Source organism: Schistocerca cancellata, chromosome 2 (genome assembly GCF_023864275.1).
Source record: "Schistocerca cancellata isolate TAMUIC-IGC-003103 chromosome 2, iqSchCanc2.1, whole genome shotgun sequence".
In the NCBI taxonomy this organism is placed as follows: Eukaryota; Metazoa; Arthropoda; class Insecta; order Orthoptera; family Acrididae; genus Schistocerca; species Schistocerca cancellata.
The window spans coordinates 140,728,346-140,752,057 of NC_064627.1; the positions used below are offsets into that span (position 1 = coordinate 140,728,346).

Genomic DNA, 23,712 nt, shown 5'->3' on the forward strand with positions numbered 1-23,712 from the left:
ATCTGCCAGAAAGTTTCATATCAGCGCACACTCCGCTGTAGAGTGAAAATTTCATCCTAGATACATTCTTGTTGTTTTCACTGTGCTCAAGGCTTCTATGTGGGCCCGATCACTGAGAAATGGCCTCTGCATGGTGCTGCTATCATGTGGATGTTTCTAAAACCATTCTTATCCATCATCTATCAGAGATCATTGGAACAGCGGAAAGTTCCACAGGACTAGAAGAAGGCCTAGGTCATAGCAAACTATGAAAAGGGTAGAAAATCGGATGCACATAATTACCAGCCAATTTCACTGACATCAACTTGTTGTACAATCACGGAACATATTTTGTGTTCAGACATAATGACCTTTCTAGACTCTGAGATGCTCATTTGCAGAAACCAGCACAGTTTTAGGAAACAGCGCTCATGTGAGACACAGCTGGCCCTCTTTGTGCAAAATATACAACAGGCTCTAGATACCGGTTCCCAGGTTGATGCCATATTTCTTGACTTTTGAAAGGCGTTCGACTCAGTTCCATACTGTCATTTGCTCCAAAAAGTGCGCACTTACGATCTATCCGATGATATATGCAATTGGATAGAAAGTTTTCTAACAGACAGGGAGCAGTATGTCGTCCTGAACGGAGTGACTTCAACAGAAACAAGCGTAACTTTAGGTAAGCCCCAGGGCAGCATAACAGGTCTGCTGCTTTTTACGATTTCCATAAACAATCTGGTTGCCGATGATGCTGTACTCTACAGCAAAGTAGTATCACATGGAAGTTGTGAACAAATTGATGAGGATTTGCAGAAAATAAATGCGAGGTGTAATGACTGGCAGTTATCTCTCAATATTAGTAAGTGCAACCCACTGTGTATAACAAGGCAAAAATCCCCACTAATGTACGAGTACAAAATAAATGCCCAGTCTCTGGAAGCAGTAACATCCGTCAAGTATCTGGTTGTCACTATTCGAAATGATCTCTAATGGAATGATCAGAATACACAAGTAACGGGCAAGGCAAATTCTAGATTGCGGTTTATTGGTAGAATTCTGAAAGGATACAGTCCTTCAACAAAGGAAATAGCTTACAATACATTAGTTTGTCAAGTCTTAGAGTATTGTTCGTCTGTATGGGACCCTTACCAGTTGGGTCCGATTCAAGAGATTGAGAAGGTCCAAAGAAGAGCGGCAAGATTCATGACTGGTACATTTAGCCATCGCGAGAGCATTACAAATCTCATAGAAAATTTGAAGTGGGAAACACTTGCAGATAGATGGCGCGCTAAACGGAAGGGGCTGCTCACTAAATTCTGAAATCCGATCTACACCGAGGATGTAGAGCATATATTATTAATACCAACTTTCAAATTGCGTAATGATCACCATACAAAGATAAGGGAAATTAGAGCTCGTACTGAGGCGTTCAGACAGTCATTTTTCCCTTCCGCGATCCGCGAGTGGAACAGAGGGGGAGGGGAATATGACTTTGGCGCGAATTGTGCCCTCCGCCACACACCCCTTGGTGGCTAGCGGAGTATATATGTAGATGTAGATGTAAAATCATTTTGGCATCCTTAAGGTCAACCCTCACTTGTTCAAGACCACTGTGGGTGTATTTCAATAAATATGCCTAACTTTTTGACGAATACTGAGATCGAGAACCTTTAGAGTGAACTGTTTGAATGGTCTGGTTCTGAAGTGGATGTTTTTTTTGTAACCAAATACAGTAATTTTGTTTTCAAATCACACTGAGGTATGAAAACTACAATACTTCAATATTACTGCTTCATTGTTTTATTCACTTGAAAAATCTGCTATGTGAAGTTATATTTCCATTACGTTTTCATATGAAATTCTGCTACCGACAGTGCATTAAATAATTTTGTACATCTTTAGAGTCCCAATGCAAGAGGTGATGTTCTAGCATTGAAAAATTTTCTGATGTGGAATTAGAACATACCACATTAGATGACCAACCATCAATGCCTGAATTCAAAGAAGAAAGTAGATGTGTGGCAGAAGGGGATGACGGCAGCAATCCTTTCGATATTTTTTTTCAGTTTTTCCCCCTGATTCAATGATCAGGCACATCAAAGCAGAAACTGTAAAAGGATATGAAATCCACTGCAAATAAAATGAGACAATCTAACAACATGAAACCCACAAGCATGTGGCACACACATGCTGGGTTAAAGCTTCACGAAATGTATTATTGTTTTTTGTTATAAACCACATGTGGTTAGCAACGAAAAACAGACTGTGTGATTACTGGCCTAAAAATAACTTTGTTTCCATACCATTTTCAGGTTCAGTTCTAGTTAACAATACGTTCTTTGCTATTTTCTCCTGCCTGCATGTAAATGACAATGCCTCTACATGCCAAGAAACAATCATCATTATGATTCCACATATAACATCAGACCTTTTGTAAATTATTTACTTTCAGAGTTTCCTGCAGTATTTTCACCCAAAGAAAATCTTACCATTGATGAGGGTGCATGTGTGAACTCAGCGGAAGTATTGTTTTCTGTCTTTCTATAAAAAATAAACATGATAAATATGGAATCCCACTGTTTAACTTTTGTGGTTCAAAGACATTACATGTTTTATGCAATGAAGTTTACACAGGCAAAGGGAGGGAAGAGAATTCAGCTACCGCCTTTTTTCAGAGACTTGTCTGTCTACCTCAACAAGGAATATACCATTTACATGAACATATATTACAGTTCACCAGCTGTTTTTGATTTTCTGTGGGAAACAAGACCAATGCTGTGGGAACATGCATGCCTTATCATAGAGTGTTTCTGAAAAAAAGCTACAGAAAGGTGACTGTATACTTATGAGGAATGAACATTTGTTGTGTCTGAAATAGAGCAACACAAGAAATATTCTATGCTTGTCAAATCTTCACAAGAGAACAAAAAAATAAGTAGAGATTCATACCAAAACAGACATGACAAAGAAGATACAATCTAATGCCATTCTAGACTATAATCTCAACAAAACTGGTATTAACAAGAATGATCAACTGATATCGTACAACCCTTTCACGAGAAGCTAAATGAAATGGTAAATGAAACTATTTTGCCACTTTTTTTTATGATGGCAGCAGTGCAACAAGAAATAACTGGAAACGAGGGCTACCATTACACAAATTTTTCTACTTCAATTGTGTGATGAGTTTGCAAAGAAAGGGGACATACATTAATGTAGTGCTACTCCCCAAAACAGGTGTAGTAACAGATTTCTAGGAAAGCATTTTTCTGACAGAATTTCTTCCACGGAAAAGGAGGTGAACCCACAAGAATGTGCAAAGTCTGGTCAGAAGAAACAAAACTGTTCAGTGAAAAAGTCTTCAAGAAAAGAAACAATATGGTGGTGCCTTGACTGTAAAGTTCCACTCTGCATGCCAGAATGTTTCCAGTTGTACCACACAAGGGCAAATTAGTTATTTGTAATAAAAAAAAATCTATGCAGAACTTTTTTGTCAATAAACATGTGTTGATATTTAAATAAATTTGACATGCTAAATCTGCAGTAAACGTGAAGAAGAAACTTTCTACCTCTAAAAAAATGTATCCATATTTGTACATTAAGATTATAAGAATGAAATGGTAGTACTTAAGGAGGTGCCAAAAATTTCTGGAAGCCTGTGACATGAAAGCTTCAAATGGTCTGGGACTGAAAGTGTAAAGATAGTTAAAGGAAATTTAGATGTCTGGTCAGCAATTTTAATCACCATCCTTCCAAATGTAAATCCAGAATCTTAACCATTGTGCCACTTCATTCGGTAATCACCCCACAACCTCACTGAGTATGAATTAAATTTAATGCAGTGAGTTTCTCTTTAGGTAAGTTCCATAACATATATCTGCTTAGTTTTAAAATATTTTTGTCAAGTATATGATGCACTGTTTTAAGTGGAAAAATAATTTCTGTAGTTACTGCATTAACTGTTCATGAAAACAATGTTATAAAATTAATATAGGTCCTACATTAGCTGAATCTTTATAAAAGAGAGAGACATTGTCTCACCCATTCATTATATTACAAGTGGCCTTGAGCTATTAATGGGAATTATATTCACTGGGATAGATCATATCACTGTATCTATTTTACTACTATAATGTAATGATATACTTACTTGAAAAGTGCTTTGGCATTCCTTGGCTGAATATCAAGAGCCAGTCGGCAAGTAACACATGCCATTCTATAGTTATTGATCCTGTTGTAACATATTGCTGAATTTATATGCAACTTGCAGAGTAGCTTCTGCTGTTTCTTTTGTTCTTCTTCATTAGCCAAATTCATGCTGTTAAGAATTGACGATGCCTTTCGATATCTGTCCATAATAAATGCCAATTGTATGAGATTTCCATTTGAAAATTTTCCATTCATCATTTAAACATTACATAGAACAGCACAAACAAAAAGAAAGTGAAACAATACATGTGAATACGATCCGCTTTCAAGAAGTATCAGGTGTGTCACTTTCAATGTGGCTAAGAAGTAAAAGGTTTTTAACAATTCAGTTCGACTTGGAGCAAGATAACAAAAGAGCTACTTAGTGACAGGAACAGAAGTAAGATACCTCAAACAGAGCAGAAGCAGTTTAATTTTGGTATCCTATAATTCTTTGAACATATGTTTGGAAAAGGGTGTCCATTTCATTTTTATTAAAAATTGGGACTTTTTAAAAAGTTTAGAAAAAACGGAGACAATTAAGGGGAAAAAAGGAACGCAAATTGTATTAACAAGACAAGTTTTGATAGACATAGAAGTTAGCTTTGCATCATTCACATGACCCGAAATGGCTATACAATAATTCTGCTACACTGTCATCGTACTTTTCACTTTCATGCATTTTATCAAGAAGTGCATTTGCTTGTGACTTTTGTCATTAAAGTCGGCATATGAAACCCTATGAAAGGGTGTTTTAGCAATAGGTAAGATCTTCACTATTTCCAGTTTCATTGTTTTTTTCACCTGACCACTATAAAAACAAACGGACATTTCACAATTTCTTCACTAACAGTGATAAAAGGAACTTACTTTTTATATCCTGGTCGTTGTCAAAATTGCACTTGCATTTTGGCATGATGAAATAGTAATTCCATTTGATTTAAAATTGTCACATACCCAGTATAATGTTTAAGACTGCTTAGTACAATGGAAATAGAAATTTTTGCTATCTAAACCAATCAAAAATACAACTTAGCATGAATTGTTACTACGAATGGTGCATAATATTAAAGGTAAACAAAGATTGTAGAGCAAGTTGTACAAGTGGTGCTTCTTAGTGTATATACTTAAGCAGTAAACTGCTAGTGTAAAATACTTTAGCCAAGCAGAATTACAAAACAAATGGGGCATTCTAGTGTCTCAAAGAAAACTTTCAGTACAGCAGGACATTGCAGAAAAAAAGGGACTGCTCATGAAAAACAGGATGAATGGACACATACTTTAGAAGCAAGAAGTTTTTAAGTTGTTGATTTCTCATGAATAAATACTTGGCAGTTTAAATATCTGGTTTGATCTTACACCAACACTTCCCCCAAACAATGTTGTTATCAGAAATGAACAATGAAGCAGCTTGCAAATAATTTAGGTGTAAAGGTAACTACCCACCAAGTAGTAGAGACGCTGACTTTCTGATAGGCATATAAACATGTGACACACCAGCACCACTATGCTCGTGCAGTGCACACTGATAATGACAAGGAGGAATTGATTGGGAAGAGGTGACAGAACAGAGGAAGGGGAGACTGTGGGGAAGAGGGTGTGGGTGCAGGATGAGTGAAGTCAGGTGTTGGGATAGGCAGCCACAAGGATTATGGTAATGAAAGATATGTTGCAAGAATAACTCCCATCTACGTAGCTCACAAAAGCTGTAGCTTGTGGAAGGGGGTGGGGAAATTTTGATCTTTGCCACAATTTTGCAGTGGCAATTTACAGTGAAACCTCTATATAAGGTTTTCCAAAGGACCACAAATTCTGAACACTGTATAGAGGAAAACACTATAAAGAGGAAGGCTTCCAAATAATAATTATAGGGCATTTCTGAAGACTGGGATACCACTAATCAGCTTTGACAAATTGTGCCATAGATGACATTTTAAATTTACACAACACTGTAATATGATATTCATTGAAAATGATCAATGTATCAAATGATTAGTTTTTTTGTAATTAAAACATGGGGCCTGGTAGGTGGATGGGTGAAAGGAAACAGATCAGTTTGTAAAAAGTTTTTGTAAAAAGTTATAACAGATTCTTAAGATATGACATCATTGTCCAAAGCTGACAGGTGGTATCCCGTTCTTCAGTTGGCCCAATTATAGAATATGAGCCAAATTTTGTTTATGATATACTGAACATATTACATAAAAACACAGTAAATGGTGCAGATTAAAAAAAATTAGTTACAAAAAATTACTTTAATAATTAAATTATGAAATGGAACTTAAATTTGCACAAAACTCTAGAAACCTATGCAATCTGAAAATCACATACCTATGATTTTTAAAATATTCAAGCAAGCATGTTTGTTTTCTATTTCTCCTAGACTCTATGGCAATCTTTTCTTGCTCCAAATGGGCAAGTTGAACTACTGTTCTGTCCTCAAGTCTATGGGCCATCATATAGCTCCTGAATGTTTCAAAGCCTTCAAGCTGTCTTAGTATATGAGGGCACAGGGTCATCTTCCTTGTCACTGTCACTTTCACTACACTATTATTCTCCAAGCTTCTCTCTGCAGTCAGCTCCTCAATACTTTTTACTCTTGTGGTTGCCACGTTGTCATCCACAACCACAAAGTCCTCAAAAGTGACAGAATCACTGCCTATTAATTCCGGAAACTCTTGCAAATCACTTGCAACATCTTTCACAGGAGCTGCCATCTCATTCTCACAGAATCCCGCTTTTGTGAAACAGTTTTTCATAGTTTCAGCACTGACTTCCCTCCATGATTACATAATTAAATTCATTGCCTGTAAAATACTTTCACATTTCTCAGAAAGGATACGTTTGGTGGATGTGCCGCACAAACAGCAGCACTTTTTATGCAGCACTCCCCATTTTGGCAGAAAATTCTCTGAGAAAATGAAATGGCGCCAAAAAGATTGCAAGCAGAATGTGCGTCACATATCACGTGATCGGGTTCTGCCGCTGACGTATGAAACACACTGAGTGCGGGCTTTCTGAGCCGGTGCCAACTGTGAATCCACAGAACGGAAAATGATGCATCTACATCCAGTCACTTAAATGTTATAAAGTGGTAAATAACTGACCAGGGTTCCAAAAATATGAGCGTTACATAGAGGAAATTGGAATATAGAGGAAACGCAGTAAAGAGGAAAATTTAACATTGTTTATATGAGCTTTTAGTTGGGACCAAATAAAATGGACGTAACATAGAGGAAAACGTTATATGGAGGAACGTTATGAAAAGGTTTCACTGTATTTGGGAGGACAGTTAGTTGGTAGACATGCCCATGAAAATGCTGTGCAGTTATTGCAGCACAGTTGGTATATGACATGGCTGCTTTCATAGATGGCTCTGCATGTGATGGTACGGGATAGGCTAGGATAGGATAAGCCTGTATGGGACTGGAGTAGGATGTGCTGGACTGGTAATTCAGAAAGGTCTAGCATCTGGGTCTCCCTTAGGTATATGACCCACGTAGCAAGGGGTTGGGAGTGGTGTGACACAGAGGTGGAGCAGGATATTGCATAGACTAGACAGGTAGAGATACACCACTTTAGGAGGGAATGGAAGGGAATATGGGTAGGAGGTTCTTCATTTCTGGGCACGATGATTAGATAGTCTAAGCCCTGGAGGAGGATATGGTTCAGTTGTTCCAATCAGGATGATGATGCAGGGCCTCTTTGTACCTAGATCTTTGAGGTTTTGGGAGAATTAGGGGTGTGTGAGGATATGGCGAAGTAAATTTGTGTGCAGTGTAGGTCTGGGAATAGTGTCTGATAGTGTCGGCCTTAATGGGGTCTTCAGTACACTGGGCAAGGGAATTCTTATCACTGCAGATGCACACTGCACGTTTTGCAAGGCTATATGGAGATAACTTTTTAATGTGGAAGGGATGACAGTTGTCAAAACGTAGATTCTGTTGATGGTTAGTGGGCTGGATGTGGACAGATGTATGGATGACGCCATCAGAGATGTGGAGCTCAATGTCCAGATGATGATCCAGTCGGCTGAAGAGGACAGGGGAAGTGAACAACAGAGCAAATATTCAGAAAAATGAATTTTACACATTAAACTTAACTGTTAACATAGCTCTCATCACATAGGTGTTTTCTCCCACTTAATGGCAATGGATTTCTTAGGACTAGCATTAACTCTGACTAATTTTCATGTATAAGATTCTTTTGATAACATAAATGTAAGGGTGGGAGGGGGGGGGGAGAGGGGGGAGGGGGAGGGGGAGGGGGGGGGGGGAGAGAGAGAGAGAGAGAGAGAGAGAGAGAGAGAGAGAGAGAGAGAGAGAGCAGTCAATCCAGTGGATCCAGGGTTAGTCAGTCCACACAAAATGAAACTCAATGCTGTCTTTTGAATGTGTTTTGTGAGGTACGTAAGGACCAATTACATCACCAACACAATGTCCATTATATATTTTCCTATATATAAACATAACTCTTTGTAAATTGCATCTATTGGGATCTTGAGCAGAAATTAAGCATTCAGTCAGGGACACACAACTCTCAAAACTTAGGAAAGGTAAGAACATAAGACCACTCAGAGGTCTATTACTAAGTTCATGTGCCACACAGGAAATGTGGAATGCGATACAAATGAAATTAACTAACAACTGTCATTAATTTGCAGCAAACAATAATGCAATGATAACTTCGCTTTGATTACATTAATGAGGACTTAAAATTAATACAATCAAAACTATAAAAAGAAAAGACGATATGCTTATAAAATATCTTTATGCAGAGACACCCCTGAGGTGCGAGTGCGCGGACACACGCAGGCAGGCAGGCAGGCAGGCACACACACACACACACACACACACACACACACACACACACACACACACACACACACACACACACACACAGTGGAACATGCTTCATGTTTATGTAATCATCTGCTCAAACAGCAAAAGCAATAAAAGCAATTAGCAGTTATTTGAGCATCACATCAAAGCTTGCCACAACAGACTATGCTATTTTATCGAAAATACAAACACACTACAACTCTCCCAGCTTTTATCATTGTTGCTCACTCCACTCACATCGCTTTGTTAGGGTGCCGTGTCCGGCTCATAGACAACAGCTCTAGTGAAGGTTTATATAAAACTAAGTGTGGTCAAAAAGTAATGGCATTAACTTCAAGTTCTTAATTAAAGCTAAGCTAGCAGATTTTATCCTACTCACTATCTCCAACTGTATTAAGACATTTAGGTAATCCACAGATTGCAAAATTTGAAATGTTTCTTACACTGCCTGTACACAAATACTACCTTCGTAAAATTCCATAGAATCATGCAATATAGTAGACAAGTTTTGTACTTTTACTTTTTTGCTGTTAGAGGTGTGCCATTTAAGTTGGATGTTTTGTATAAAATTACTATATGAGGGCAAGTCAAAATAATAATAATAATAATAATAATAATAATAATAATAATATCAATATCAATGATGTTTTACTATATGAGGGCAAGTCAAAATAATAATAATAATAATAATAATAATAATAATAATAATAATAATAACATTTTGTTTTGTTATGTTGGTATAGAATTAATTAAGCAAAGCATATACATAATGTGTGGTTTAAGTTGCCTGAGTCTGCAGTCGTGTGTGTGTGTGTGTGTGTGTGTGTGTGTGTGTGTGTTTTGACAAAGGCCTTAATGGCTGAAAGCTTTAATTGTGTGAGTCTTTTTGTTGTGCCTATCTGCAACTCAGCATCTCTGCTATATGATGAGTAGCAACTTTCCTTCTCATTATATTGTTACATTCCATCCTGGATTTTCCATTGTTCGATTTAAGCATAATTTGTAAAACAGTTTTGTTTATATGGCTTCCCAAAATAGTAATGGTTTATGTTTCATTATAATAAATAAAGCATTTTTTCAATTTATTTGCTAAAGTAACTCATCTGAAGTTGAAGGTTTACAGAGATCTACTCCTTCATTTCCAACAGTTTATTAATGGAGAGAAACAAAGTGGTTCTGTTGTTATGGTTAATTTATTCACAATCTAGTCTCTGTCAACCCTCAATGAAGTCATTTCCAAAATAAGCTTAATGAAGATCTATGGTAGTAATGGATTATTAAACTAGTTACTTATATATGAAAGGTTTTTGTTCTGCATTATTGTTCTATGATTTTTCATGTCTCTTAATCATTTCTTTGGCCTTTTGCAATCATTTTATAACGCAAAATGTGTCAAATTGCACTGTAGTTTGAAGTCCATGTTTAGCTTCAAGTTCAGCTATAACTGTCTAAGTTAAATCAAAGGCCAGCAAGGACATATCACCTCCAACATAACCATAGCTAATATTTGCTGTGCTTTACGTATCATACATCTGATTTAAGACAGTTTATCCTTTTTGGTTCAAAGATTTTAGGTCAGTCAATTGGGTACATTTACATTTTTTATTAATTGCCATATATTAGACTAATAAAACATTGAGACAACAACTCTTTGAGAATAATAAGTAACTTATTACGCAAGAAAAAAGTAGGCTTTACAAATACTACAAACTTACTTTGATATTGCTGCACTCACAGCGTTTTTTTTTGTACAAATCGTTTCCCATAATGTGCAAGCTTTCAGCTTTCCTTATTATTTGATCAAATGTAGGCTTTTCACTTCCTTCACTCTGAACAACTGTTTCAAGTGAACTTGGATCTGTGATACGCAGTAACTCAACTTGTATTAGAAGCTCAGCCTCTATAAAAGAAGTAAATGGTTAAAATTTATTTTGCAAATTTTCTTAACATTCTCAAAATTATCAAACACACATTAGAGTGACAATCTTAAAATAAGAATACTGAAAAGGTTGTTCTAGTCCAATTAAATCCAGGATAAAGGAGTCCAGCTCAGTGACTCAGTAGTCTGATCCAAAGGTCTTAGTTCAATTCTCCGCCAATCATAGACATTTTATCTGTCACTTATCACTACTTTCACCACCAAAAATATTTGCAGATGTAAAAAATGCCGACTTCTGAATTAAATTGTAGGTCCCCCTATAACTGGCTGGTAAGTCAGTTTAAATATTGGAGGAAGGCAATAACGTACCACCTCCAACAGAACCATGTATGATAAAGCTCTGTTATGTTCAAGCAAACCTTGAGATTGTTGAGAACTTCACTTTTTTTACAATTTCATCCACCTTCACAATTAAAGCAGTCATCAAGCTGCAGCTGTGATTATTGAAACAAATAGTCAGGAAGGAAAATTCAACAATAGTCACATTTCATGAAGATCTATAAAAAAAAAATAAAAAATTCTTGGACAACATACCTGGTGGTATTCGTGGAGGACATCCTAGCTTGCCATATCCATAATCTGGATGAATTAAGAACTGTGCCACTTCACCCTTCTTCATAGTGCTTATTCCAACCTCTAAACCTGCTATGAAGTTTCCTTCATTCATTTTTTGTCTTACTGGGCGCCCTCGCAAATATGAAGAGTCATAGGGCTCTTCACTGTATTCTACATAAGCATTGTAATTTATCATTACAACAGAGTCTTTTTCTACCATTGGCCCATTACCTGGCTTAATAACCTAATAAACAGAGAAAAAGGTTTTATTTTGTATTTATTTATTTATATAATATTCATTTCTTGAAAAGAGATGCACAAAACTGAATCAACAATCAGTTCTTTAGCAAAGGCTGTACTGCGGAAATAAGTCATTCCCAAATTTACCCAAGAGACAACATGTACAAATGAGTGAAAGACAGCTTTTTGTTTAAGCTTCAATCAATAATATTTCACTGTCTTATATGGCAGATTTGTCCGAACAAATTAAATTGGTACCCATTCAGCGTGACAGTACAATAAAACTTACCATTTACAAACATTTGACTTCCTTTGTTTTTAACAACTTTCAAAGTAAAGCAGTGACTGGGGGCTACAGGTATATACATTCTCAATATTTGCTATCTAGTAGAACATGAAGTTTGCCTCTTACTGTAGTGCCGCACTTATTTATGATATGGTCACATCAGTAAGTAGAGCCATAGTCAAACTCTGTTCCTATTTGTTGGTCCATATAGCATGAATGAATGTGACATACATGGAGTTTGTATATATTTACACTAGAACAACACAAAAAGTGCAAGGAATATGATGTGCTTACCACAGGCACTAAGGTTGGTCTCTTACAGCTTTTCATTCCCTTCAGTTACCAGCTTTCCTCTTCATTCCAGCATGACTGCTGCATCCCACATCATCAACAATCTCCCTTATGCACTCCTACCTAGGCCTACTCCTGCAACCCTTTCCCTCTAATATCCCTTCAATCACTGTTTTCTGGAACAACTCACTGTTGAAAAACCGATGGTTGAAGGTATGGTAGAGGGAAAGGGTTGCACTGTTTTCTGGAACATCTCGTTCGTGAGTTGTTGCTGAAAAATCAGTGGTTAAAGGGATGGCAGAGGGAAAGGGGTTGCAGGAGTAGCCCAGGTATGAATGCATAAGGGACACTGATGATATTGTGGTAAACAGCTGAAAAGGAATTAAGAGCTGCCTGAAACCAACCATACTGCTGATGACAAGCACATCATATTCTTTGCATTTTCTGTGTTGTATTTGTGTAAATAAATACAATATCTGAGTTTATCACAGTCATTGACACTATATGGTCCAACAAATGGGCTCAAAGTTTGGCTATGGCTCTACTTACTGGGGTAAAACTTGCAGATTTTACAAATTTCCAACCTTTGGACCAAGCAAGTAATTACCAATATATGTACGAACTAATATATGTATGAATGAAAAACTTTCACATATATTGAATCTCATTTTGTGGAATGTATTTAGGAATGGGAAATTATATAGAAATTTAAAAAAAAAATATAATGGGCACCCTAGAGTGCATGTGATGCCAGTAACATTTAGCAGTTACGACTAAATGTACATGCCTAGCAATATTTCCCTGGATCTGCAGTTCTGAATGCCTAAACAATTTATATTCATACTGAAAATAGCCTCCCCCATGAACCATAGACGTTGCCGTTGATGGGAAGGCTTGCGTGTCTCAGCGATACAGATAGCCGTACCGTAGGTGCAACCACAACAGAGGGGTATCTGTTGAGAGGCCAGACAAACGTGTGGTTCCTGAAGAGGGGCAGCCGCCTTTTCAGTAGTTGCAGGGGCAACAGTCTGGATGATTGACTGATCTGGCCTTGTAACACTAATCAAAACGGCCTAGCTGTGCTGGTACTGTGAACGGCTGAAAGCAAGGGGAAACTACAGCTGTAATTTTTCCCGAGGGCATGCAGCTTTATTGTATGGTTAAATGATGATGGCGTCCTCTTGGGTAAAATATTCCGGAGGTAAAATAGTCCCCCATTCGGATCTCTGGGCGGGGACTACTCAAGAGGATGTCATTATCAGAAGAAAGAAAACTGGCGTTCTACGGATCGGAGTGTGGAATGTCAGATCCCTTAATCGGGCAGGTAGGTTAGAAAATTTAAAAAGGGAAATGGATAGGTTAAAGTTAGATATAGTGGGAATTGGCGAAGTTCGGTGGCAGGAGGAACAAGACTTTTGGTCAGGTGAATACAGGGTTATAAACACAAAATCAAATAGGGGTAATGCAGGAGTATGTTTAATAATGAATAGGAAAGTAGGAATGCGGGTAAGCTACTACAAACAGCATAGTGAACGCATTATTGTGGCCAAGATAGATACGAAGCCCATGCCTACGACAGTAGTACAAGTTTACATGCCGACTAGCTCTGCAGATGATGAAGAAATTGAAGAAATGCATGATGAAATAAAAGAAATTATTCAGATAGTGACGGGAGAAGAAAATTTAATAGTCATGGGTGACTGGAATTCGTCAGTAGGAAAAGGGAGAGAAGGAAACGTAGTAGGTGAATATGGATTGGGGCTAAGAAATGAAAGAGGAAGCCGCATGGTAGAATTTTGCACAGAGCATAACTTAATGATAGCTAACACTTGGTTCAAGAATCATGAAAGAAGGCTGTATACATGGAAGAAACCTGGAGATACTGACAGGTTTCAGATAGATTATGTAATGGTAAGACAGAGATTTAGCAACCAGGTTTTAAATTGTAAGACATTTCCAGGGGCAAATGTGGACTCTGACCACAATCTGTTGGTTATGAACTGTAGATTAAAACTGAAGAAACTAAAAAAAAGGTGGTAATTTAAGGAGATGGGACCTGGATAAACTGACTAAACCAGAGGTTGTACAGAGTTTCAGGGAGAGCATAGGGGAACAGTTGACAGGAATGGGGGAAAGAAATACAGTAGAAGAAGAATGGGTAGCTTTGAGGGATGAAGTAGTAAAGGCAGCAGAGAATCAAGTAGGTAAAAAGACGAGGGCTAGTAGAAATCCTTGGGTAACAGAAGAAATATTGAATTTAATTGATGAAAGGAGAAAATATAAAAATGCAGTAAATGAAGGAGGCAAAAAGGAATACAAACATAAGAGGATGTAGATGAGGATTAAATGGGAGATATGATACTGCGTGAAGAGTTTGACAGAGCACTGAAAGACCATAGTCGAAACAAGGCCCCGGGAGTAGACAACATTCCATTAGAACTAATGACAGCCTTGGGAGAGCCAGTCCTGACAAAACTCTACTATCTGGTGAGCAAGATGTATGAGACAGGCGAAATACCCTCAGACTTCAAGAAGAATATAATAATTCCAATCCCAAAGAAAGCAGGTGTTGACAGATGTGAAAATTTCCGAACTATCAGTTTAATAAGTCACGGCTGCAAAATACTAATGCAAATTCTTTACAGATGAATGGAAAAACTAGTAGAAGCTGACCTCGGGGAACATCAGTTTGGATTCCGTAGATATATCTGAACACGTGAGGCAATACTGACCTTACGACTTACCTAAGAAGCTAGATTAAGGAAAGGCAAACCTATGTTTCTAGCATTTGTAGACTTAGAGAAAGCTTTTGACAATGTTGACTGGAATACTCTCTTTCAAATTCTGAAGGTGGCAGGGGTAAAATACAGCGAGCGAAAAGCTGTTTACAATTTGTACAGAAACCAGATGGCAGTTATAAGAGTCGAGGGGCATCAAAGGGAAGCAGTGGCTGGGAAGGGAGTGAGACAGGGTTGTAGCCTATCCCTGATGTTATTCAATCTGTATATTGAGCAAGCAGTGAAGGAATCAAAAGAAAAATTCGGAGCAGGTATTAAAATCCATGGAGAAGAAATAAAAACTTTGAGGTTCGCCGATGACATTGTAATTCTGTCAGAGACAGCAAAGGACTTGGAAGAGCAGCTGAACGGAATGGACAGTGTCTTGAAAGGAGGGTATAAGATGAACATCAACAAAAGCAAAACGAGGATAATGGAATGTAGTCAAATTAAGTCGGGTTATGCTGAGGGAATTAGATTAGGAAATGAGACACTTAAAGTAGTAAAGGAGTTTTGCTATTTGGGGAGCAAAATAACTGATGATGGTCGAAGTAGAGAGGATATAAAATGTAGACTGGCAATGGCAAGGAAAGCATTTCTGAAGAAGAGAAATTTGTTAACATCGAGTATAGATTTAAGTGTCAGGAAGTCGTTTCTGAACGTATTTGTATGGAGTGTAGCCATGTATGGAAGTGAAACATGGACGATACATAGTTTGGACAAGAAGAGAATAGAAGCTTTTGAAATGTGGTGCTACAGAAGAATGTTGAAGATTAGATGGGTAGATCACGTAACTAATGAGGAGATATTGGGGGGGGGGGGGGGGGGGGGGTAGAGGGGTTTTTTGGGCGCACGACAGCAAGGTCTTCAGCGCCCGTTCAGTAACATAGTGAGACGGGTGTCAAGAAAAATCCCAGAACAGGAATATAAAACGGAACATAAAACACGGGGGAACAATCGTTGAAAAATATGTGCTCACCCACACCGAAGCGTGGGATGAAGCAGGGTGTCAGCAGTAAAACATGGACAACACAGGAAGAAAATGGTAGAGGGAGCTAAAACAATGTAGCAGATGGAAGTGGCTGGCTGACTGCAAGGAAAAAAGGGGAGGAGACAGCCACTCTACAATACACTAAAACCTCCAGCCTAAAAGTTTATGCCGGAGTCCAGACACATGACAAAACTTAAAAACCCTAGACACACACGTCTCATCATTAGCTAGCACAGAAGGCAGATCCCCATCAACTTGTGCTTCTGCCCTTGCATCACAGTATAAAATGCAGTTTGCTAAAATGTGCCGGACAGAGATGTGCACACCACAAGCATCACAAAACGGAGGACCCTCCCGCCGTAATAAAAAGCTATGTGTGAGAGGACAGTGCCCGATCCGAACACGTGTGAGGGCCACCTCTTCCCGCCTGAGCAACCGGCAGGAGGAACGCCACGGCCGAGTGGTTGACTTTACCAACCGCAGTTTATTAGCAGTCACCGCCAGCCATTCGTCCTCCCACAACTCCATGCACTTCCTGTGGAGTGCAGCGATGACTGACTGCAAGGAGATAGGACACTGGACCACATCCTGCTCTCTGCAGGCCTCCTTGGCAGCCCGATCGGCCTGTTCATTGCCCCATATTCCGACATGACCAGGCACCCAGCAGAAGGATACCTCTTTACCCCGCCGTTGGAGCAAGTACAGTTGGTCATATATCAGCTGCACCATCTCCTCAGTCGGGTATAGGTTCTGCAGAGATTGTAAGGCACTAAGAGAATCGGAGCAGAGAAGAAATCAATCGCCCCGAACACGATGCATCTGCTCCAGTGCCTTCAGGATCGCGTGGAGCTCCGCTGCGAAAACGGTATATTCAGCAGGGAGGCGAATCCGGGTAACATGATCAGGGAACACCACAGAACAGCCTAGGAAATTCTCGTGTTTGGAGCCATCAGTGTAAACGACAGTGAAACCATGGTGCACATCTAAAATGTTAAAAAAACAGAGATTGGAATGTAAAATCTGGTGTGCCATCTTTCTTAAAATTATTCAAATCTAAAATAAGGTTGGGTCTCCGGAGGAGCCAAGGTGGAGATCTGCTCCAACCGCGACGTAAAACCGAAGACCAGACATAGACATCGCAGCGAGGCAATCCTGAGCACGAATCCCATAGGGCTGCGTCGCACGTTGCCGGTTATGAAATAATCGTGCCAGAGGAGGCTGAGCAAGAGTATGGTATGCAGGGGTGTATGGTGTGGAAAAAGTTTTATATGCCTGGCATACTGTAAGTAGCCGTCGCCGCATATGAAGTGGCGGTTCACCAGCCTCTGCACAGAGGCTTGGTATGGGGCTAGTTCGGAATGCCCCAGTGGCCAACCGAAGCCCTTCATGGTGCACAACGTCCAACATTTTCAAGTAAGAAGGCCTCGCAGACCCATACATCGTGCACCCATAATCAAGCTGAGATCGCACAAACACCCTGTAAAACTGGAGCAGACAAGTCCTGTCAGCTCCCCATGTACTGTGGCTAAGACATTTTAAAATACTTAAAGCCTGAAGCGACCGCCGTTTCAGGTCTTTAAGATGAGGTAACCACGTAAGCTTCGAGTCAAAAATGAGCCCCAGAAATCTCACCGTGTCTTCAAAAGTAAGAATAGTGGCCATCATCCTCAACTCTGGAAAAGTGAAAATCGAACGAGAACGGTTAAAAAGAACACATACAGACTTCTCGGTGGAAAACTTAAAACCACTCGTCTGCGCCCAGTCATCCAAACGTCTAATAGTAAGTTGCAACTGACGTGTTGTTGTTGCAAGGCTTGAAGACGAGGAAAACAAAGAAAAACCATCCACAAACAAGGAACACTGGACAGGACTTTTCACTATGGATGTAATGCTATTAATAGCGATGGCAAAGAGAGTCACACTTAAAACACTACCCTGAGGGACACTGTTCTCCTGCTCAAAGCGATCAGACAGGACGTCACCAATGCAGTATCTAAAATATTGTGGCAAGAGGAAAGACTGAATAAAAAGAGGAAGACAACCACGAAAACCCCATTCATGAAGCTGCTCCAGGATGAGACGCCTCCAAGTGGTATCATAGGCCTTCTCCATGTCAAAAAATACACCTAGAAGGTGATGACGGCGTAGGAAAGCTTGTTGTATAGCCGCCTCCAGGAGGGCAAGGTTATCGAAGGTGGAACGAAACATCCTGAACCCACACTGAAAGCGACTCAGGAGTTGCCGGGATTCTAACATCCAGACAAGGCGGCGGTTGACCATCCGCTCCAAGGTCTTCCCGATGCAACTAGTGAGGGCAACACTACGGTAGCTACTCGGGCTCGTGCGGTCTTTCCCAGGTTTTAAAAAAGGAATTACAACTGCCTCACGCCACGCATCAGAAAAGTGACCCGACGCCCAAATGGCATTAAAAAGTGCGAGGAGGATTTCTTTGTTGCACATTGTGAGGTGCCATAGCATACCGTAATGGATCCTGTAGTCACCAGGAGATGTGTCACGAGCTCCAGACAATGCAGAATCCAGCTCCCACATAGAAAATTGGCAGTTGTAAACTACATGAGAGGTGGACTGGAAGTCCAGACTACATCTCTCAGCAACGGCTCTATGGCGCTGGAAACCTGGATCCTGACTGGTTGTTGCAGTAACTGTGGCAAAATACGCTGCCATAGTCTGGGCAATGTCTTGCGGATCCGTGTGGAGAGTGCCGTTATTCATTACAGCAGCTATGGGGCACCTCCCTCCTCTGCCAGAAATTCTCCTGATGGTCTCCCACACAATGGAACTTTTGGTGGGACGATTAGTGGTGTTCAGGAACTGTTGCCATGACCTCTTCTGGCTCTCACGAATAATGCGGCGACATCTTGCCCTCGCCACCCGAAAGGCTGCAAGATTCTCAGCAGTCGGCCGACACTTGAACCGACGCAGAGCCGCACGGCTGGTCCTGATTGCAGAGCGGCATTCAGCACTCCACCAAGGCACAGGTGGCCTCTTCCGGTAGCCTGTGGACTGTGGAATGGATGCTGCAGCGGCGTAATGGACCGTTTTGGTGATATGATCCACCCACACCTCAACATTCGCACAGTGTTCGAATTGGGCCAACTGGCTATAAAGTGTCCAGTCAGCTCCACTGAGCACCCATCGTGGTGGTCTCCTTTCGGGGCCCACGCCATCTGGCAGGTGAATCCAGATTGGGAAATAATCACTGCCGTGCAAGTCAGCGACCACTTCCCAGTGAGCACTGGCAGCAAGAGCTGGAGAGCAAAGCGAGAGATCAATGGCAGAGAATGACCTAGTCGCTCTGCAGATATGAGTACTCTGACCTCCATTGAGCAAGTAGGCACAGGATGACAGGAGAAGCCTCTCAATTGCTCTACCCGTGGGGCAGGTAATTGCAGAGCCCCAAAGCACACTGTGGGCATTAAAATCACCACAAATAATGAATGGCTGGGGGAGCTGTGTAAGAAGGTCGGTAAGGGCCGCTTCATCAAGTGCATCATGTGGGGGCAAGTAAAGCGAACATACAGTCAATGGATGACGCACATGCACAGACACAGCAACGGCCTGTAAAGTCGTCGTAAGTGAGAGAGGCGAGGAGTGGTAGTCCGTCCTGACGAAAATACCTACGCCGCCTCTAGCTCTCTCCCCACGCAGGTCGTCCTTTTTGTGGAGTGTATAGCCTCGTATCTCAGGGGAGTATGATGGATGGAAATACGTCTCCTGGAGACATAGACACAGTGGTCTACCCTGAGGGGGTAGACGAAGTTCCTCCACATGCGTCCTGAACCCTTGCAAGTTCCACTGAAGTATGGGAGCCATCTATGTAGGGGGTAGCACCTTCATCCTGTCTCTCCGACGGGGCGGGGAGACCGCAGCAGGTGGAGGGGCAGGTGTGGGACGAGATGATTGCCCCCACACATACATCGTATTCCATCAACTCTCGGGAAGAGTCAGATGAAGCCTCACGTAAAACAACATCCACATGGTCAGATGGTTTACCACTGGATTTGACCCGCTGTTGCTGCTATACAGGAGCTTTCTGTGGTTTGGTGGGCTTTGGGGGAGCTGATGTGGCAGTGGTAATTGGCGCACTGGGCTTGCGAACAGCCTCAGCTGTTGGAGGTGCCAGGGGCTGGCCCAAGTTCGCCACTGTACCTTTGTCTGCCATTTGAGGAGGGGCTACTGGCTCTGAAACACTGGCTGCGTTGCAAGTGCACTGACAGCTGCAGGTGTTAGTGCCAACACTCACCACCTCGGTCTGCGTTGAGGCATCGACTTTTGGAGTAGGCTTCCGAACCAGGGATGCAAAAGATGTAGCAAATGTGGGAGGTTGCATCGACTTATAGATCTTCTTGGCCTCACCATAGGGGATACGCTTGGTGTTTTTTTTTATGTCCTGGACCTTGCGTTCCTCTAAAAATATTCGGCAGTCCCTACTCCAAACAGGGTGGTTCCCAGAGCAATTAATACATTTAGCCGGAGACGAGCAACCAACTCCTTCATGAGCAGCCTTACCACAGTTTCCACAAGTCGCTTCGTCTTTACATCCTAAGGTGGTATGCCCAAAATGCTGGCATTTAAAACAGCGCATTGGGGTCGGGAAATAAGGCCTCACACTGAGGCGAATGAAGCCAGCTTTAACATGTTCAGGAAGTTTTGTGCTACTGAAGGTCAGAATAAAGGAGTCGGATTTGACAAGATTGCCATCAACCCTCTTCATGATGTGTTGGACATCAACGATACCTTCCGGAGCCCACTCACGTTGCAGTTCTTCCTTGGGAATGTCAACTAGATCCCGGCATGTCACAACACCTTTGCTGTAGTTCAAGGTGCTGTGCAGTTCAGTGTCTATGGCATACTCTCCAAGGCATTTAGCAGATTGGAGGTTAGTTGCTTGCTGGGAAGTGGAAGTTTCCACTAGCAAGGTACCATTACGTAAGCGCTTCACCGATTTTAAGGAGCCACAGATTCCCTCCAATCCCTTTTGTATATAGAAGGGCGAAACCTTCTCGAAACTACCCTCCTTCCATTTCACAATGAGAAACACATTCGGATTACCAGGAGGCATTCTGTTACCTAAGACTGGACTTGTCAAAGAAGTGCCGGAGTCAGGGGGACTGACTGCACGAGCCCTCTTAAGAGACTGGGTGTTAGAACCTTCTAGCGGCCCACCCTTTCCGCTGGGAGGAAGAAAAGAGGATTTCGAAGGATCCATCTCGGTCCCATGAGCAGCTAGGGAACTACAAGTCCACCTAGACAGAGCCCCGCGTGCCTAGGTAAGCCTTATACAACTGAGGTGCGGCAGGTTCCCCAGAGGTTGCCCGCTAATGAATGTTCCACCTCAACAGCCATGCATCTCATCAGCGCGCAGCTCACCTTGAGATTGAGGGGTTGTTTATAGAGGTTTATTCCATCCTCGCGATCCGGGCGGTCAAGCCAAGATCCCCACTACCTGAGACACACAACATTCCACCGCTGCGCCGCACGGTGAAGTATGCCCAGAGGTTACGGTGACAGAGGACTGGCGGCGCTTACAGTCACCAGCTCAGGAACCCCGGGGTCGCCAAGCCTGTACCCAGCAAATGAAAGCTGAGCCCCTGGGGGCGAGGAGATATTGAACAGAATTGGGGAGAAGAGAAATTTGTCTTGTCTTGGTTTGTGGGATTAAAGGGACCAGACTGCTACGGTCATCGGTCCCTTTTTCCAAATACTAAAAACACCCACAGAGAATAAAAACGATTAACAGAATAGAACACAGACGACACAGAACAAGAGAAACGGAGACAAAGACCAGACAAAATGAACTAAAATCACACAGAGCGTGACCATAGAAATAAAAAAGGAAAAGCCAACCACTTAGAAACACATATAAAATCAGTTTAAAATCGGAGGCCAAAGGCCAGAATCAACACAAAACAATAAGATAAAACAGAAACACTCAGATTAAATGATAAAAAAACCCTGCCCGAATAAAACGTAAAACTAAGTCAGCCATAGCAGAGCCATCTGTTAAAAGGGCAGGGAGCGAGTCAGGCAGTGCGAACGACCGCCTGAGCACAGCTAAAAGTGGACAGTCCAATAAAATGTGGACCACTGTCAAAACGGAGCCACAGCGACATAAAGTTGGGTCCTCACGCCGCAATAGGTGGCCGTGCGTCATCCATGTGTGCCCAATGCGCAGATGGCACAGGACAACAGACTCCTTGCGAGAGACCCACAAGGAGGAGCGCCACACACCGGTAGCCTCCTTGATGGCCCGAAGTTTGTTTCATGAAGGCAGGGCGCGCCATGCAGTGTCCCAAAGGTCCAGAATTTTGCTGCGTAGGAACGCTCGCAAATCTGTCTCTGGGAGGCCAATGTCCAGAGATGGTGTACGGGTCGCCTCTTTCGCCAGGCGGTCGACATTCTCATTGCCGGGTATCCCAACATAGCCTGGGGTCCACACGAAGACCACAGAGCGGCCGCAACGTGCAAGAGTATGCAGGGACTCACGGATAGCCATCACCAGACGAGAACAAAGGACTCACCTGAGCAGGAGCGGATATACTCTAGGGCTTGAAAGATGGCGACCAGCTCAGCAGTGTAAATGCTGCAGCTAGCCGGCAAGGAACGTTGTTTGGAATGGTCCCCTAGAGTTAGCGCATAACCGACTCGACCAGCAACCATCGAGCCGTCAGTGTAAACAATGCCAGAGCCCTGATATGTGGCCAGGATGGAATAAAAGCGGCGGCGGAAGGCCTCTGGAGGGACTGAGTCCTTCGGGCCCTGTGCCAAGTCGAGCCGAAGGCAAGGGCGAGGAACACACCATGGGGGTGTACGCAAAGTGGCCCGGAAAGGAGGTGGAACAGTGAAAACCCTAAGCCCGGAGAGAAGCTCTCTGACGCGGACCGCGATTGTACAACCTGACCGGGGCCGACATTCTGGCAGATGGACGACCGACTGCGGGAACAGGAGACGATAATTGGATGCCCGGGCAAGCTGAAAACATGGGCAGCATAAGAATCCAGCAAACGTTGGCGGCTTAATCGCAGTGGGGGGACACCCGCCTCCACTAGTATGCTGTCCACAGGGTTGGTACGGAAAGCACCAGTGGCAAGGCATATCCCGCTGTGGAGAATTGGGTCCAGCACCTGCAACGCAGATGGGGATGCTGAGCCATAAGCCAGGCTCCCATAATCCAGACGGGACTGGATTAACGCCTGGTAGAGCCGTAACAGGGTAGATCGGTCGGTGCCCCAGCGGGTGTGGCTCAAGCATCTCAGAGCGTTTGGATGCCGCCAACACACCTGTTTAAGCTGCCGAATATGAGGCAGCCAAGTCAACCGGGCATCAAAAACTACACCCAAAAGCCTGTGGGTCTCCACCACAGCAAAGAGTGCATCGGCAAGATAAAGCCGCGGCTCAGGATGGACTGTTCGGCGCCGGCAGAAATGCATAACGCGGGTTCTGGCAGCTGAAAACTGAAAACCATGCGCTACAGCCCAAGACTGCGCCTTGCGGATAGCGCCCTGTAGCTGACGTTCAACAGCTGCAATGCCAGTAGAGCTGTAGTAAAGGCAGAAGTCGTCAGCATACAGGGAAGCGGATACAGAACTTCCCACCGCTGC

The 23,712-nt window shown here is 42.1% G+C and overlaps 1 protein-coding gene across 1 annotated transcript in view; it reads right to left on the bottom strand.

The window, feature by feature from the left end:
- LOC126151928 (inactive peptidyl-prolyl cis-trans isomerase FKBP6) overlaps positions 1 to 23,712 on the bottom strand; it is a 76,657-nt gene that overhangs the window by 31,741 nt on the left and 21,204 nt on the right. Inside the window, exons 3-5 of the mRNA XM_049915974.1 lie at positions 11,485 to 11,749; positions 10,719 to 10,911; positions 4,133 to 4,330 (exon numbers count right to left, since the gene is read on the bottom strand). Of these exons, the coding sequence (XP_049771931.1) occupies positions 4,133 to 4,330; positions 10,719 to 10,911; positions 11,485 to 11,749 (656 nt within the window). The remainder of the gene's footprint in view (positions 1 to 4,132; positions 4,331 to 10,718; positions 10,912 to 11,484; positions 11,750 to 23,712) is intronic.